At 43.0% G+C, this 15,907-nt stretch overlaps 2 protein-coding genes across 2 annotated transcripts; one reads left to right on the top strand and one right to left on the bottom strand.

The window, feature by feature from the left end:
• Window positions 1–1,285: 1,285 nt before the first annotated feature.
• On the bottom strand, window positions 1,286–11,627 carry ncbp1 (nuclear cap binding protein subunit 1). The gene is made up of 23 exons (XM_086222308.1): window positions 11,423–11,627; window positions 9,821–9,909; window positions 9,272–9,372; window positions 9,030–9,186; window positions 8,795–8,902; window positions 8,314–8,435; window positions 7,916–7,985; window positions 7,557–7,772; window positions 7,324–7,421; window positions 7,167–7,230; window positions 6,959–7,069; window positions 6,232–6,296; window positions 6,080–6,142; window positions 5,927–6,001; window positions 5,585–5,688; window positions 4,703–4,825; window positions 4,347–4,449; window positions 3,766–3,859; window positions 3,563–3,666; window positions 3,328–3,445; window positions 2,704–2,853; window positions 2,463–2,576; window positions 1,286–2,148 (listed from the first exon to the last, which is right to left on the bottom strand). Exons 1-23 carry the CDS (start codon window positions 11,454–11,456, stop codon window positions 2,035–2,037), a joined length of 2,397 nt encoding a protein of 798 aa, XP_086078434.1. The 5' UTR covers window positions 11,457–11,627; the 3' UTR covers window positions 1,286–2,034.
• On the top strand, window positions 11,623–15,547 carry tstd2 (thiosulfate sulfurtransferase like domain containing 2). The gene is made up of 9 exons (XM_086222309.1): window positions 11,623–11,982; window positions 12,173–12,456; window positions 12,585–12,693; window positions 12,783–12,902; window positions 13,475–13,580; window positions 13,859–13,974; window positions 14,149–14,307; window positions 14,444–14,582; window positions 15,067–15,547. Exons 1-9 carry the CDS (start codon window positions 11,851–11,853, stop codon window positions 15,282–15,284), a joined length of 1,383 nt encoding a protein of 460 aa, XP_086078435.1. The 5' UTR covers window positions 11,623–11,850; the 3' UTR covers window positions 15,285–15,547.
• The last annotated feature ends 360 nt before the right edge of the window (window positions 15,548–15,907 follow it).

Here is a 15,907-nt window from a genome sequence, read left to right as displayed (position 1 = left end):
AGATTTCTCAGACAACAAACGTGTCCTTTAATTTGATGTGATGATGTCGTTCCTATAAAAAAAAAAAAGACTCACTCTTGATGAGTAGAGTTCACTCTGTTCATGTGTCAGACTCTTACAAAGTGCTGGTTTATGCTCCCATCAAAGGTGTCATCACAGCTGTGAGGCGACAGTGGTAACGATTGCACCACCTGCAGCTACGTTGATTTATAATATAAATGTATGTGTATATATATATATAGAGAGAGAGAGAGAGAGAGAGAGTGTGCGTCGAGTCCATATGTTATGTTATAGCTTGTTTTGTCCTTTCCACATAGAAAAGATTTAGCAGTATCACAGTCGGGAATCATCGCCTGAAAGAAGCTCAGAGACGCCGTGGTTTGAAGCAGGCGAGCGGCGCTGCACCGCAGTGTTTGAGACGCCGGAGCGCCTCCGCCGTCACCGCTGCGTTGGAGCCAAACACCGCTCGCAGGTCGCTGGTCTCCCACCTGTCGCGTCCGAGTTGCGGCGGTGGCCTGAGGAGCAGCAGCGGCAGCTGTTACTGGTGCTTTGCTGGTCCCAGCAAAAACATCCGCCTGTCAACTGCTGCCTGCCTTCCGTCGACTTACGGGCTTCTGATCGCTTGTGCGATTGATGGTCACTGTGCAGTTTGGTTTTTTTGCACGCTACCAACGCCCCTCCCAGTTCTCCGTCACAGACGCCAACCATCCCCGGAAAAGTTCTTCATCCAACCACTTTTGCTCCACCGGTCATAAACAGTAGCCAATTAAAGGGTTCTGCTGTCAATCACCACACTGTTTTGGTCAAAATGATTAAATGTTTATGTTGCCGAATCAAAATAGACTGTGAATAACTATGCCCCCCCCCCCCCCCCCCATTGAGTGTTTAAATATTTGGTGCCTGTCAACCAGTGGTTCCCAACCTTCTTCAACTCATGGTCAACTTAAGTCTCCCAAGTTTTAGCAGCCCTCCGATTCCCCAGCAGCGTCTTGTCTCTCTTTCCTTTTTCTTCTCCCCGTTGCTCACCAGCTCCATCCTTACCCTCCAGTTTCAGCCGTCAGCATCAAATGCAAACAAGTCAAGTGCAGTGCGGTCCCTCAGCACGGTGGTCGGGCCCAGAACAACAAAATTTCCTCTCTCGTTTTCCGGTCACACGACTAATACATGAAGGAAAAACAAAATAAAATGAAAGTAATCTTTCAACTTTTTAATATCCTTTTAAACCTGAGTTTTAACATTTAAGACATTATTCTGGTTATTTTTAAATAATTACATTTCCACCCCCCACAAAAATCAGACTGAAATGATTTGGTGGCCCATTTACAATTACCTTTGTGGCCCACCAGGGGGCTCCAGCCCACAGGTTGGGAATCACTGCTCTAGAAATTGAAATTAATGTTTGAAATGCCTTTTTTTTTGTGCAAAAATCTATTTAATGCCTTTTAATGACCACCAGGGAGGATGATTTAAGGGGTTTCAATGAGGCTTCAGTGTTACACTGAAGTTAGTGAGGTCATGATCAACAACAGGAAGACACAAACAAGCAGGCAGGTGAAGGACTCTGGAGAGTTTTAATTGCTTTCCAATTCCACATAAAACAAATGTAAAAAAGTAGAGAGCTCTCTTGATTTAGAATCAGAGCCCACCTGAAATCTCCTCCCCATGATCACTCCCTCCGGTTCCGTCAGGACGCAGACAATCCACAAACTTTTAAAAACACCATTCATAAGAATAGGATGTAAAAAGAAACACAATGGAAAACCAAGCCCCCCCCAAAAAATACACCAAAACATCAGACAATAAAAAGGAACGCTACTGCAGTTTGAATTGCAATTTTTGAGAAAGAAAATGTCCTCTGGTGTGGTTGTACAACTAACTCGTCGAATGGCACCAATCACAAAATAGAGGTAAATAAAAGACTAATGGAGAGGTTCTTGATGCAAGAGCGGGTCTGTTCTAATGAGTTGGTTTAGCAGAGGTACTGTGGTAACACAAGTACAAGTTTAATCTGGTGTGTGTGTGTGTGTGTGTGTTTCAGAGCTGCAGGGCACAGAACTGCTGGTAGACGGCCAAGATGTGGTGGTCGAGCTCGGCGGTGAACAGCAGGTTCTCCAGGGTTCCCATGTACTGCTGGATGGTCACATGGTGCTGCAGAAGAGAGAGATCATCATTTATCTCCTACAGGTATCTGACACGCTTCCCCGTATGTGCGCATTCATTTCCTTCAGAAACCTCAATGATCCTTCACTCTGGGTTTGGAAATACTTTGGATAGACTGTGGGCAGTGTGCTAGCAAAAACAAGCCAACAGGCTACAAGTGAGCTAAGAGGCTACTTTTAAATTGTAAAATTTCAGCAAATCAGACCTCAAGTTTGGGACTATTTAATGACCTTTATGGACGAATAAAAATTGAAAAACACCAAATTCAAGACATTTTAAGAATTTTTACTGTTCAGTTTTACCATTAGGAAGATCTGCTGCAGCCGCTCAATACAGTTCTTGTACCAGGGCGTGCTGATGTCCACGCTGCCCGTCTCGCATCGAACGAGATGTTCCGTTAACAGCATGATGAACCTCTGCAAGAGGAAGCACACACGCACACACACACACACACACACACACACACTGAAACTGTTCTAGCTGGGACCAGGATCTCACAGCACCGACACATAATACTAAGAGTACAGACGGAACCGTGGGTACCTGGAAGATGACGAGGAAGAGGTTCTTCTGTTCACTCTGCGCTGACTCCACTTTCTCTTGTAGCCTCTCAATCTGCTCCTCCAACTGACCCTCCTCATCCTCGCTGTTCTTGTCCATGTCCTCGTCATCACTGACACCAGCACTGTCCCTCTGAGGGCGTACAATCATAAGCCAAGCAAGCTCATCAGGAGTCAAGTTTCTTTAGAGGGAGCCATTTCACGACATGCTTAAATCAAAACAGACAAAGATGGACATGATTTAAATTAACTGAAAGCTGAAACAACAGCTGAATGATTGCAGACAGGTATGCTAACACTTCCCATCCACCACCAGTCATTGTGCTAAGCTAACCAGCAGTCAGCTGGTCTCTGCAGGTCTCAGCTCCCTCATGCAGCACAGAGGGGAGAAGGGGATCATCTTGTCTGGCTCTTGGAAGGATGGAGATAAAAAATATCTCACAAATACTTGGTGTGTTTCTTTAAAGGAAATTCACCACATTCACTGGAAGGTAAAAAAAAAAAGTCCTCGATATAATTGCTAGAACCCAGCAGATGTGTGAAACCTCGTATGAACCTTATAAGTCAAGCGAAGGAGAAGTGGCACATTAACAAGTTGTAAAAATACCCTCTTATGTTGCTGTTTCTCAAGCTTGTCCTTGGCTTCTTCCAGCTCCTTCTGGATCTTCTGCACGTGTTTGTTCATCTTACGGATGGTGGAGTGCAGAATCTCCCAAATGAAAAGTCTGTAAGATGTTCAGAGAGTTTTAAGTGATGTTGTGATGCCGCAGTTAAACAGTAAACCCTTTGCGTGGACTAACCCACTTCCTGTTTATTTTACTCGTTGGTTGGTGTTGTCTCACCTGGTGAACTCGTGAGCCATGTCCTGAGAGAAAAGCCAGTTGGCCACAGCAGCACAGTCCACGATCTGTGTCCGAATCATTTTGTCAACCAGAACAGCGATCATCTGCGTCAAGACAAAGCCCGTGATGAGGATGCCGATGACATTCCATCAGACAAACAGAGACACGGCAAAAACTGCTGACTCAGTCTTGTGAGTTTCTACCTGCGGGTGGTTCCTCCAAACTTCGTACACCACCTTGAGGATGTGCAGTTTCCCCTCATCGCTGTCTGTCAGGTTCTTGAGGATTTCATGAAACCTGAAGAGGAAGTGTGCAGGTGAAGCCAACAAGTTTGGAATTATTCCTTTATAGCAAAACTTCTTTTTTTTTTTTTTTTTAAAGTTGATTGATAAAGTTTGACTGAAGAGACTGGGGTGACCCAGTATATTTGATGATTTCTCCAAAGCTTTTAGCTGAACTGACGCCTGTTTGACTACAGGACATTGCACTGACTGCACCGTCACTGCTCCTTATTGTTTGTCAACTACAAATGCTATGCATGCCGGCCAGGTGTTAGCTGAGCTGTAGCTTCAGTGAGGTGCTGCTCAAGGATGGAGCACCCGAGAGTGAAGGAGGTGGAAGGCAGGAAGGAGAAGGAATGTGACCAAAGAGTTCTTGAGAGTTTCACGTGAAGCCAAAAAAACAAAACATGATATGTAAACTGTAAACGAGACTTGACCGATCAGATTCGTCTATGTCAGTTCTTAGTTGTGGAAACCTCTCTGAGAGACTGAACTCAACTTACTTCCCAAGGGCACTGAAGGAGTGGCTGAAGGATTTGGCAGCCAAATGAAGAAGAGTCTGCAAGAACACGTCAACCCTGAGAGGATTGAAACTCTCCCCTTCATCTGGAAGCAGAAAGAAGGGAATGCGGGAAGGATGTGTCAGAATGACTCAAGACAGATCTGTTGTCCTATACTCACTACATACGTGGGTAAATATCCAGCTAAAGTTATTCCTTCAACACATAATGTGCTCTATTTAGAGAAAACTGCACGAAGAAAGTCAATTTAATCTTCCTTGACTTTGATTAAGTTCAAGAATGTTGTAAAATTTAAACATGACTTCCACAATCATTGTAAGACGCCCAACAAAAATTACCATCATCATCTTCCTGGTTGGGGTTGGGCACTTCTTTGAGGATGGCAAGGATCTCGTCATTTGATGCTCGGTTCTTGATGGCGTTTCCAACAGTGATGGATACTGCATAACCAGGTAACGTCGCTGGGGGGGGAGAGAGATCTTTTGTCAAGGAATTGCCAAAAACCCTTGAACTCCTCTTTTCATCACAGGGATACAAAGGCAACTGTCATGGTGGCTGAGAGAATAACTGCACAGAGTGATGGCTCCAGTTCCACGGTGCAGCGCAAGGAGTATCAAATATAGTGCTTCCATTTCAGTTCTCTTTAGGTTCATAATCAGAAGGACACTTTTTCTCCAGTAACTGTCAACATTCTCAGAGGTGAGAGCACAAACCCACAAGCTCATACACTCAAATGAGAGTATTAGAGGTATGCAGACAGCATGGAACTCCACAGAGGTGTACCTTTGGCCCCTGGCACTTTCACGCTTGGGTCCAAATTAAATGGAAGCTGCAGGCAACAACAAGCAGAGCCTGACTTCAAGTGTCTTTAGGCCCAGACTCTCGTTAAGCTAGAAGTTTGTAAAATATCCGACCATGTGGAATCCATTTACTACAGTTGCCTGGTCTATGGCTGTTAAACCAAAACTCTCACATTCTTCACATTCGGCAATCACCAAGTGTAAAGAGAAACAAACATCATATTTCCTGTGGCTACCAAGTGGTGCTATGACTTGTAGCCCCCAAACTGGACAGGGCCTTCTTTGGCCACCAGGTTTGGTGAACATCACCATCTTAGTTTTTAACAGACAGATGCCACAAAAAAACAACCCTCCTCGGCAGAGCCAACAATCACTTCGTACGCTGTTGCTGGGTAAAATGAGAATTTTAAAGTTGCTTACAAGCATTCTCATCTACGTATTTGTAAATGAAGATGGGTTCAGCGGGGATGAGGGCAGAGAAAGTGGGAGGGACAATGTCCACTATCCTCTGATGGTATGAAAGCCTGCAGGGAGATGAGAAAACACACGCTTAGTTTAAAAGAACCGACGACAATTTGATTTAAAAGACTAATTAAAGTAAAACGAACAATTTAACAGATTCAAAGATGAAGATTTCTTCAGGCACTCTGACTTTCGTTGGATACGTCGTTTCAAAACTGTACCTCTACTATAAATGAGACAGAAAATTAATGCAATCATATAATAAGAAACATGACTTTTTTTTTGTTTTGTTTTTTTTACCTCATACACTTCTCCAGAACCTCTTTGACAAATTTGGGCTTTGGCTTCTCGAGATCCACAGTTAAGCAGTCCGCCCTTCACACAAAACATACATCATGTGATCAACTGAACCGACATGTCTGTTGATGTAAAAGCACCAGCAGAGTCACTCACCAGTCATCCCAGCTCCACCTGAACTGGAAGTTGCTCAAATGATGAGAAAACCAGTTGATGAGTCTGAAAACACCAAGAGGAGGCAAGAGAGTGTCACGAAGGACAGGAAGCACTTCATCAAGGCCTTTCATTCGTTGGTGCAGAGGCGTTACCTGTCGATGCAGGTGGTGTTCATGGTGTCCAGTCTCATGTACAGCATCTCTGTGGCTTGAGCCAACTAACAGCCCTGTGTTAAGGCAACATCTCCCTCCACTCAGCAAGCAGTCACATTTTCAATTACAAAAAGAAACAAGGAAACAACAGGAAATCCTCCCAGTGTGGACCTTCCAGCCTCTGTCCTGAGGTCCCACTGAAGTTTTCACACTACCAAGCACAAGATGCAAGAGCGAAACTGCCTCACGATGCAGGGCCAGCCTCCAGCCAGTGTTCACAGACGCACAATTGGACCATTTTTAGATTAAACGATTGCCACTGTTGCAAAACATTTTGGGGAGGACAACATTCCCAAGATTCCTGTGGGAAATTCAGACCTCGCCAGACAGTGTAGACAGGAATATAAAATATTCTACAGAAGCAACTCGGTTTTCTGCCATGTTCAAGAGACACTGATGAGAACGTTTCAGCAAAATCTGTCACAGCCGATCTTATGAGCGGTTTGTGACAGTGTATCACCTGTAATATACATCGTAACACTGCCTCTCTTCCATATCACAACAGTTTACGACGGGCTAAAGAGGGTGGCCTCGTGCTCACCTTCTGTAGCAGCTTTAGATTTTAACTTCAAGAAGAAGAAAAAAAACAGGTTGTCAAGCTCAGAGATTAATATGAGAAAGAAAATAATTTGTCTCGAAAGAAATTATCGCCCTTGATCAAGGATACAACTTGGGGCAATGATCCTGGCTGCAGTTTGCAGAGTTCAATAAGCAAAGTGGTGTACATGACATCAATATGAGGTGGAGAGGGCAACTGGAATAGTTCTCCAAAAATCACCTGAAAATTAAAAAAAAGAAAAAGAACGGAAAACATCATTTTATAGAACTTTTAAATTGCGTTTCCTTTTATCAAACAAAGTATAACCATTCTATACCTCTACAATGTGATAGTTGAGAGGAATCTTATTTTTCCCTGGGTAGCTGAGTAACTGGGCAGCGCTGAGGAGTTGACAGGAGAGGTTAATGTCGAAGTGTTTGAGAGAGAGCCAGACTGCTGAGGAGTTACAAGAGTGAAGCAAAGATGAAACTCACCAAGTTTTCCTCTCTTTCCAGTGAGTCTTAATGATACAGTGCAGATTTTCTTCAATGACAAACCTCTCCACAGAATGGCTGCCAGGCATGACAGGACCCTGACCACAGAGACGCCAAACATTTGTGGAAGAACAGATTAACTCTCAAACTCTCCGTTCCACCTTTCTGAACTTTCTGTCAAGCTTTGACTCATTACAACCAAGTTATACCAACCACTAACACGTGCCGCCTACCTCTGGGGCATCAGTGTAGTCGAACATGCGGAAGATGACATGGGGCATGGGGTACTGGGCGTCTGGCATGTGCCCCGGCGGGGTGAAGGGGGGCAGGTTGTGTTGAAGGGCTTCACACAGAACACTGTCGAAGGCGATATATGGGCGAAGGATGTGGCGCTCCTGCCAGCGGTCTTTCTTTAGCTTCTGAATCTGAGCCCAAAGGCAGTCCAGATACTGGGAGGGGGATGAAAGTGAACTGTGTCAGAGGCAGCAGGGACACGCGGGACAAGAAGATATCCACAAAATCCTGTTTACATGGCAGTCTTATTCAGGAAAGTATCAGAATACTGACTCCATGTAAACAGTCCCTGTCTCACCTCCTCCTGTGGGTGGGGCTTCTCTGCAGTCCACACCTGCAGCATGGGGACGTGAGTCTTTACTCTCCTCCTAAAAAACATGGATTACCAACGTTACAATACCAATGAAGGTAATTGCATTGTGCAAGATGTAACACAAAGCAACACACACGCCTCTGCTGTACTCATCACAGCAGGGTTTGTACAGCTTTTAGATGGCTGGGCCAATCTGACTACTGCTGTGTAGCGATTGAAAGGATTGGTTCAAACGAACGAGGAGGCAGATAAAATGCTGTAAATTCTGTACAAAAAGAAAAAACAGCATGCAATCACAACCAGAAGGAAAAAGACAGCAGAAACCCAGAAAAGCCTGAAGAACTAACACAGGAAGAAGCCTTCACACGTGTTCGCCATCTTACTTGAGGTAGCCTTCGATTTGGCTGAGGAGTCGGTCCATTTCAACATCCTTCTTCTCATAAAGCTCCTTACCAACCCAGGGCAGACAGGACAGCACCACATACACAAACCAATCCGACCGAACCTTTGGACACAAACACAAGCAAACTTACAACACTGCATGCGGCCATTTTGATAAGAACCACTGGAGCGAAGCAAAGGCCCACAGAAAGTCCGAGTGCCTCCACGTGATAATTAACTTCTGTTCAAAGTCAAGGAGTGTTTCAATAACAATTGTGTTGTTTGTATGATTTGTGGTAAAATTCTGATGAAATGTGTGAGTATTTGTAAACTGCAATATTGAAATATTGTCGCGTCGTATTCCATCGTCGTTGTTTCAATCATTTTCACTTTTCATATTGTGCGACTTGATTTAAGGTTGACAGTGTTAGTACCGATGCCATTCTCGACTCTGGTGAGGCTGCTGATGAGACTTCCACCCACCTGTGGTACATCCTCCTCCTGAGTAACACTGACAAAATTTTCAAACATGGCCACCATCGAGGGGGCAGCAATCACATGGCAGTTGACCAAATCAGACAAAAATCTGACCTATTTGAAAACACACACACACACACACAAAATGACAAAACAGACAATGTATTTCAACACTAAACAGCAGAGATATAATGATGCTGGTCAGATCAAGAAGTCAAAAACTAATGCAACACTCGATTACCAAGTAAACAGCTTCATTGTACAAGTTGTTTTTCAAAGTTTCCTTGAGTTGTCTGATCATGGCCTCCACAAATTCACCCCCAAAGTTGTAGTTCCTGGCGTTGAGGAGACCAACTAAAGTTGTGTACACTGTCAACTTCTCTGGGAGCAGGCGGGCGCTGTCAACAGAGGACAACCCAGTCAGAACAAGTACACAAAACGCAGATAATTTCAAAGTAAAGAGAGACGTGTGTATGAGCTTACACAGCACATAAAATGCGAAGGATTTTGTTTTTGTAGTTTGGAAGGTCAGCCTCCAACACGCCAGCAAGACCCTCCAAGTTGCTCTCCAAAGACGATGTACTCTGAAAAAACCCAAAGTAAACAAAGCAGTTTACAGTACTCAGCTAATTTGAGTGTTTACCGAGTACCAGAGGCCATAAGGAATTCACCAGAATTGTCAAATAAATCCTTTGACTAAGCCACACTCAAAAATACACAATTCTGAATCAAATTCTCATGACTTTTCCAATAATCTCAGACTTGTTCTAATTTAAAAAAAACCCAAACAGATCCAGGCCTGAAAAAGGCTACTTCAAAATTACATGACTTTACATGACTGATTTTTTTGAGCACACAAACACCAGGTTACTTTCCAGTTCCATGAAATTAACTGTATTGGAAGCTCATCTTCTCTGCATCTACTCATCAAAAAGAGCAGGACATTGTCTGCCGTGTGCTACTGGGATGATCGCTGCCACAGTTGAGTGGTGAATCCTCACTGTGGCCCACCATGGTCAGACCTGCGCTTACTTTCTCTCCCACACGACATATCAGGGACTCCAGACGATCTTCAATCTCAATAGGCTCTGAAGTCCTCCTCCTTTTGTGGGCCTGACCTCCTGCAAGTTTGAAATAGGCACACAATTAGAGACATTTGTGATACAATTCATTGTGGGGAACTTTGTTAAAAAAAAAAATTTAAAAATCCCCCCCCCCAAAGCAGAGAGGAGTTAGAGGAGTGACTGGAGACAATCGTAAAACAGTTTTCTCTGCCACGGAAGAGAAATGTCTTCGAACATAGGAACTAATGCGTAAGCACACACATAAAAACGCTCAGCTGACATATTAATACCCAAACACACATTTTGAAAACAAACTTAATAATAAAAGCATCCCAATTTTGTTGCCAAAATCTAAGTGTAGAGGGGTGAACGCATGATGCTAAATATCTTATAATTAGCAAATATTCAAAGCTCATCACAGAGGAGGAGTCACGTTAAAAAGAACTAAATACCAGCATAATAGATTGGGTCACTAATTAAAACCAGTAGTAGTTGTAAAAGAGTGTTGGAGAGGCTCAGTAGGCAGGGATGTGGAGGAACTCAGAATAGCAGGTTATTTTTCCATTCATGACAGATATCTAGATATATATCTACACACATCCATATGTATGAGTGACCGCCACTCGCATGAAACCAGTGAACGCATTTTACTGGACTACAATTAATTCATTATGTCAGTCAGCCCTCACTGGTCATCTTTGCACACACAGTTCAAATCATTCCTGTGGTGTCTGAGCTTCATATGGACGTGTTATCACAATGACATCCATAGTTCAGTTCAAAGCTCAAGTTAGCCATACAAGTTCTTCCTTCCGTTCAACTCTACACCGGGTAAGACTGGTTCCTCAACATAATACAGGAAAACTATCTTGCATGAGTGCACTCATTTGGCTTACATATGTATTTTTTCCCACATTACAAACGCTTTCAATTCTTTGTATGGGAACTGTTGTGTTATCATGTAGATATGAATTTCAATTATTTTTTATCTGAATGAGCTTTGCTGAATAGCTCTATGAGATTGAAATGATCAAAACATTAAATGGTTACTATGCTAACTGGGGAAGCCTTAAAGTTGTCTGCGTATCATATTTGTTGTCTAAGGTCCCTCTCTAAAGAATATGACGTTCAATTTTCAAATCTCAGTCCACTTGTCAACCGTACAGAATCTCAAATAACACTTTTAATAACTAACAAGATGCTAAAGATAAGACCTCGTATAATTGTAATGGAACCCATGTCACTGATGGGTTTCCATTATTCACAGCGCTTGAAACGCTTTCCCACAGCCACTAATAATAACGGTTGCTAATCAAGCAGCTAACGATAGCGTCACCCGGGTTAATGCTACCGCTAATAGTTTGCCCATTTTTTTTATCGCTTTCAAATTTAATAAAGGGATTTAACGTGATCATAAATTCAGAGGTTTGTATTTTTGGATAATATTTCCATACACATATTTGAATACTAATATCAGTTGGCATGCAATGATAAAAGATTAATAAATCCGGCTAGCTAGCCACATCTCTTTAGCCTAAACGTCGAGATTACGCGTGTTTTGTACTCTTACCGTCATTCTCGTCACTGTGACGTCTCCTCGACATGTTTTACACCTATCCACGAGAAATGTATAATAGTAACGACGGGAAAATTAATATCAAACAAAACAATAAGTCGCCTTTGACAAGCGTTTAAACCATTCAGCCTGGCCGTGAGTGCAGGAATAGCGGTCTTGACTCTAGTGAAGCACATCCGGTTCAGCGTGAGAGCGAACGGAAGTGGTATCGTCTTTATCTGTCCGATGCACTCTGAAGGGTTTCCTTTTCAGCGTTTCCCGAAATGTCGATATGACTCTCAAAATAGGACGTGTCACGAAAGTAGACTATCACCAGAGCATATGAATTCCAGGACGGTGATTTTATCTCTGAATCAAAGCCGAGCCTTGTAGTTTGGTTGAAGCTAACGTTATCCTAACGTTTGCAAGCTGTGTTAAAAACCATGGCTTCAGATGATACCCCTTGCTCAGGGTTCATAGACTTTGAACTTACTGTTGTATCGTCTGATGGATTAAAACAGGAGAAACAACTGACTGCCTCTCAAAGGAAGTACTACAACCTCTGCAGGAGGAAGGTTCGTGGCAACAAACAAAGTTTACACTTCTGACATCTGGGGTGTTTAATTTTACTGCAGATTATATCAGAGTAGCGAACAAAAAGTTCCAGTGGTTTAACTGGAGCAATATTGATGACTGATTCTCTTTTAATTTAAAGTAAAGGAATTTAATTTGCTGCATTAAATGTGCTGTTTTTCCTCTCCTCAGTCATTCGCTGCCTTTGTGGCTTCTACAAGGGTAGCCAGCCACACAGAGGAGGGCACGTCTTGGATCTGCTGTGGCCAGATCTTTGAGGAACACGCCGCCATTCACAAACATGTTGCCAGGACTCATCATCCTGAACTTCAGCAGCTCACGCAGTCTTCCTATGAGCGTTTGCTAACAAAGCTGGAGGAAGACTCTGAGCCACTGCAACAACGTGAGGCGGAGCCTGTGGACATGTCTGCGTGGATGCCAGACACCAGTCACATCTCTGAAAAGCAACTTCAAAAGTACTTGATTCCTTTGTGAATTTTACGACATTGTTACGCTCCCCATGATGGCGTTAGTTTGTGAAAAACAGCCCTTGTGAATTTACCTAAAAGAGACAGTGATTTTTTTATTTATTTTTTTCTGTCAGAGGTCCAGGCAAGGTTCTCTTGTATTACCAGTATTGCCAACTGGAAGACCCACATGTCATCTGTGCCTGGCAGAAAGATTTGTGCGCGAGGCTCTGCCTGACTGGCAAGGTAAAGGCTTCTCCATCTGGGAGAATGTTTACATATTAGATATCCAAATTGTCTCCTTAAAATTCCTCATTTCCTTGTGTTTTTCTCAGGTGAGGATTGCAACCGAGGGGATTAATGGAACGGTTGGCGGCACGAATGTTGCCACTGATATTTACATCGAAGCAATGTGTTCCCATCCTCTATTTAAGATGGACAAAGAGTATTTTAAGGTAACTAATTACTTTAAAAAAGTACAAATGCACATATATGTGTGTGTTCCACTGAGTAGCCACAAAGTTGTCCCAAAGATGAAAGAATGAAATGTGCGGAGTTGTTGTTTCCTTGTTTTTCTTACGATTGTGTTCACATGATGGTTTGCATGTTCAAAATATGAACTGTTGTGTTCTTAAGGTTAGAAATGGGCTTGAATTTGAATATTGTCCTTGAAAAATGCTCAGTTTTCATCATAACCTGGGATTTCATCCGAACGGTCACTCATGTAAAGCAAAAGTCTTTTAATATTTGTAGATTAAACCAGGCATCAAATAATCGCTGTGCAGACGTCCAGATAATGCACGGATAGTGTGACCAAGCAGCCGGGGACTTTCTACATTGATTGCTATTGGTAATTCTGTAAGAGTTACACTGGATAGCACAGCTGCATTCATGAGAATATCTTAGATCTGATGATTATGTTGTGAGAGTCTGGACATGTGTAGTTGACCTACTTTGAGATAATTCTTTAAAAAAGCACGCGTGTTTGTGCGTGCATGTGTGTGTGTGTGTGTGTGTGATGGATCAGACAAGTGACGGTGGTACAGAGTGTTTCACAGATCTGAGGGTTGGAGTCTACAAGGAAATTGTTCCGATGGGAGTGGATCCTAGTGTCATCTCCTATAGACTGGCAGGTACTGTTTGTATAAGCTATCTTGTTGTAATACTACAAAACACGACCTCCATTACCAGTGATTCAAATATAAATACCCGCAACTGGGCAGCTGTGGCTCAGGAGCTCAAGCAGCCGTCCACTCATCCTCTGCTCATTCCGTGCACGTTTTTGCCCTCCCATGTAAAAGTTTGGGCTCCCCTGGTCCAGACTGACTGTCATGGTAATGAGATCAGTCATAAGCAGTCATGAAAACCCTGGTGAGGTTGTCACGTGAGCTCCGTGTCTGTTTTCTTTCAGGAATTCATTTGGAGCCTGAGGAGTTTCACAAAGAAGTGGAGGCTCTTTTTGCTGATGGGGATTTGTGCAATGACACCATCCTCCTGGACTGCCGCAACTTCTACGAGAGTAAAATTGTACGTAAAGTGAAGGGTTCAGTCGACAGTCGCAATCTGCTTTGGTGGGAGTTTTTGTTTTACTGAATCTTACTATCTGAGTGAAGAATGGCAGTCCATATTTTCTTCACCCAACAGAATACAAGACACGCTGCTGTATTGATGCTGATACGTGCGCATTTTATTTCTCGTCAGGGGCAGTTTACTCAGTGTCTGGCCCCGAACATCCGTAAATTTAGCTACTTCCCAGACTACGTTGACCAGAACCTCGAGCTCTTCAGAGACAAGAAGGTCCTCATGTACTGCACTGGAGGGATCCGCTGTGAGCGAGGCTCCGCCTACCTCCGCTCAAAAGTAACAAGATCTGTAGTTTCAAGTAACAGGATCCTTTTGATTGTTTTCTTTTGAGATGTGAAGAGCTTAACAAGCTGCAGCCTGGACTGCGGATTTTGCTCACTGTCTGACCCCGTATTTCCTGCCCTGCCTGTAGGACGTGTGTAAGGAGGTCTACCAGCTGAAGGGGGGGATTCACAAGTACCTGGAACGTTTCCCGGATGGCTTCTATCGAGGGAAACTCTTTGTTTTTGACGAGCGCTACGCCATCTCCTCCAACAGTGATGTCATCTCAGGTTCGTGTATGCACCTGAGGCCGGATTCACAAAGCCATTCCTTAGATAAAAGTAGAATTTGTAGGACAAAAACACAAAACACTGACGGTGTTGTGGTTTTTAAGATGCAGATGAAATAACACTGACGCAACAGACTAAACATAAACTTTAGCCATTTTCAACATTATGGTTATGATCAAAATACACAATTAATGCACAGGCAATTTAAATATAATTCTAGGTAGGAACTGTTTGCTTTATGCATTTTTTCTTTCATCTCTGCACTCTTGCACTTGTCTCTTTGTTTACTTGATGTTTGAATATGTGCTTTGTTTTTATCGGTCTTGTGCAGCAGGACAGGAGTTCTTGATTTTCTTCTTTCTCATGTTTGAGTTCCATACTTGGAACAAACAAATAAAAGCCTCGATCCCTGAATCGGCATTTGACGGCCTCTCGCATCGGCGTTTGTGTGAACAGGAACAAATACTTCTGTGTCTCTGCTCAGACTGCAGGTACTGTGGGTGTCCCTGGGACCAGTACAAGCTCTGTTCCACCCAGTTCTGCTGCCAGCTGGTTCTGTCCTGTCCCAGCTGCAGACAAGAGGGACGGACTGCCTGCTGCCCCACCTGCCACACCAAAGGACAGGGATCCTCCATCAGTCTGCAGCGTAAAGAGGAGTGTGAGTGCACAGACGAACGTCCCAGAATCCCTCAGGATGTCTAGGACCTGGGACGTTACACAGAATGTAAAACCCGCACTGATGAAAGGTGTCAGGTGTGTTTTAAAATTGAATTTCGAATATGAATTCAATCTTAAATTTCAACTCTGGATCTGGTCTGAATCATTGTGTACCTGTTATTAAGCCGTGAGTGGTTTTATTTGGGTTTTCTTGAGAAAACGTTTAAAAAAAAAATTCTTAATCTGTGATTTTGGTTAATTTTGTAAAACTGGTACAACTCATTTATAATAAAAGCTGGGTTCTAAGATATTGTTTTGTATCTTTGTGCGTGTGTGTGTGTGTGTGTTTGAAGCTCTAATTGTGATTAGCTTAACGAAAACCGCAATTGCGATATGATCTGAGCAAAATCAAAAATAGATTTAAAATTATAATGGTATTATATATGTGCCGAACAATATGTTTACTAAGTCTAGACAGGACATCGTTGCAGCACCACAATATTTAATTTAAAATGGTATTTTGACACATAATTTGCCCTCAAAATATACTGCAACCTCCTTTAAATTTGAACAAGCCAAGTCTTACTATAGCTAATATACTTGCACATGCAGGAAAGGGGATTCACAGTCATTCAGTTATTTACTTGAAGAGTACAGGATGAATAGAA

Source organism: Aulostomus chinensis, chromosome 13 (assembly GCF_037954235.1).
Source record: "Aulostomus chinensis isolate RoL2024-O1b breed Wild chromosome 13, RoL_Achi_v1.0, whole genome shotgun sequence".
NCBI lineage: Eukaryota > Metazoa > Chordata > Actinopteri > Syngnathiformes > Aulostomidae > Aulostomus > Aulostomus chinensis.
This window is presented reverse-complemented; position numbering and strand designations above follow the sequence as displayed.

Bases quoted from the DNA above. Each gene is read 5' to 3' on its own strand.
- tstd2 (XM_086222309.1), top strand. From the start codon at position 11,851: ATGGCTTCAGATGATACCCCTTGCTCAGGGTTCATAGACTTTGAACTT. The intron at 13,975-14,148 runs GTACGTAAAGTG...ATTTCTCGTCAG, and splicing joins ACTTCTACGAGAGTAAAATT to GGGCAGTTTACTCAGTGTCT. The intron at 14,308-14,443 runs GTAACAAGATCT...CCCTGCCTGTAG, and splicing joins CCGCCTACCTCCGCTCAAAA to GACGTGTGTAAGGAGGTCTA.
- ncbp1 (XM_086222308.1), bottom strand. From the start codon at position 11,456: ATGTCGAGGAGACGTCACAGTGACGAGAATGACG. The intron at 8,903-9,029 runs GTAATCGAGTGT...GTTTTCAAATAG, and splicing joins ACAATGAAGCTGTTTACTTG to GTCAGATTTTTGTCTGATTT. The intron at 7,422-7,556 runs GTAGGCGGCACG...CTCTGTGGTCAG, and splicing joins ACTACACTGATGCCCCAGAG to GGTCCTGTCATGCCTGGCAG.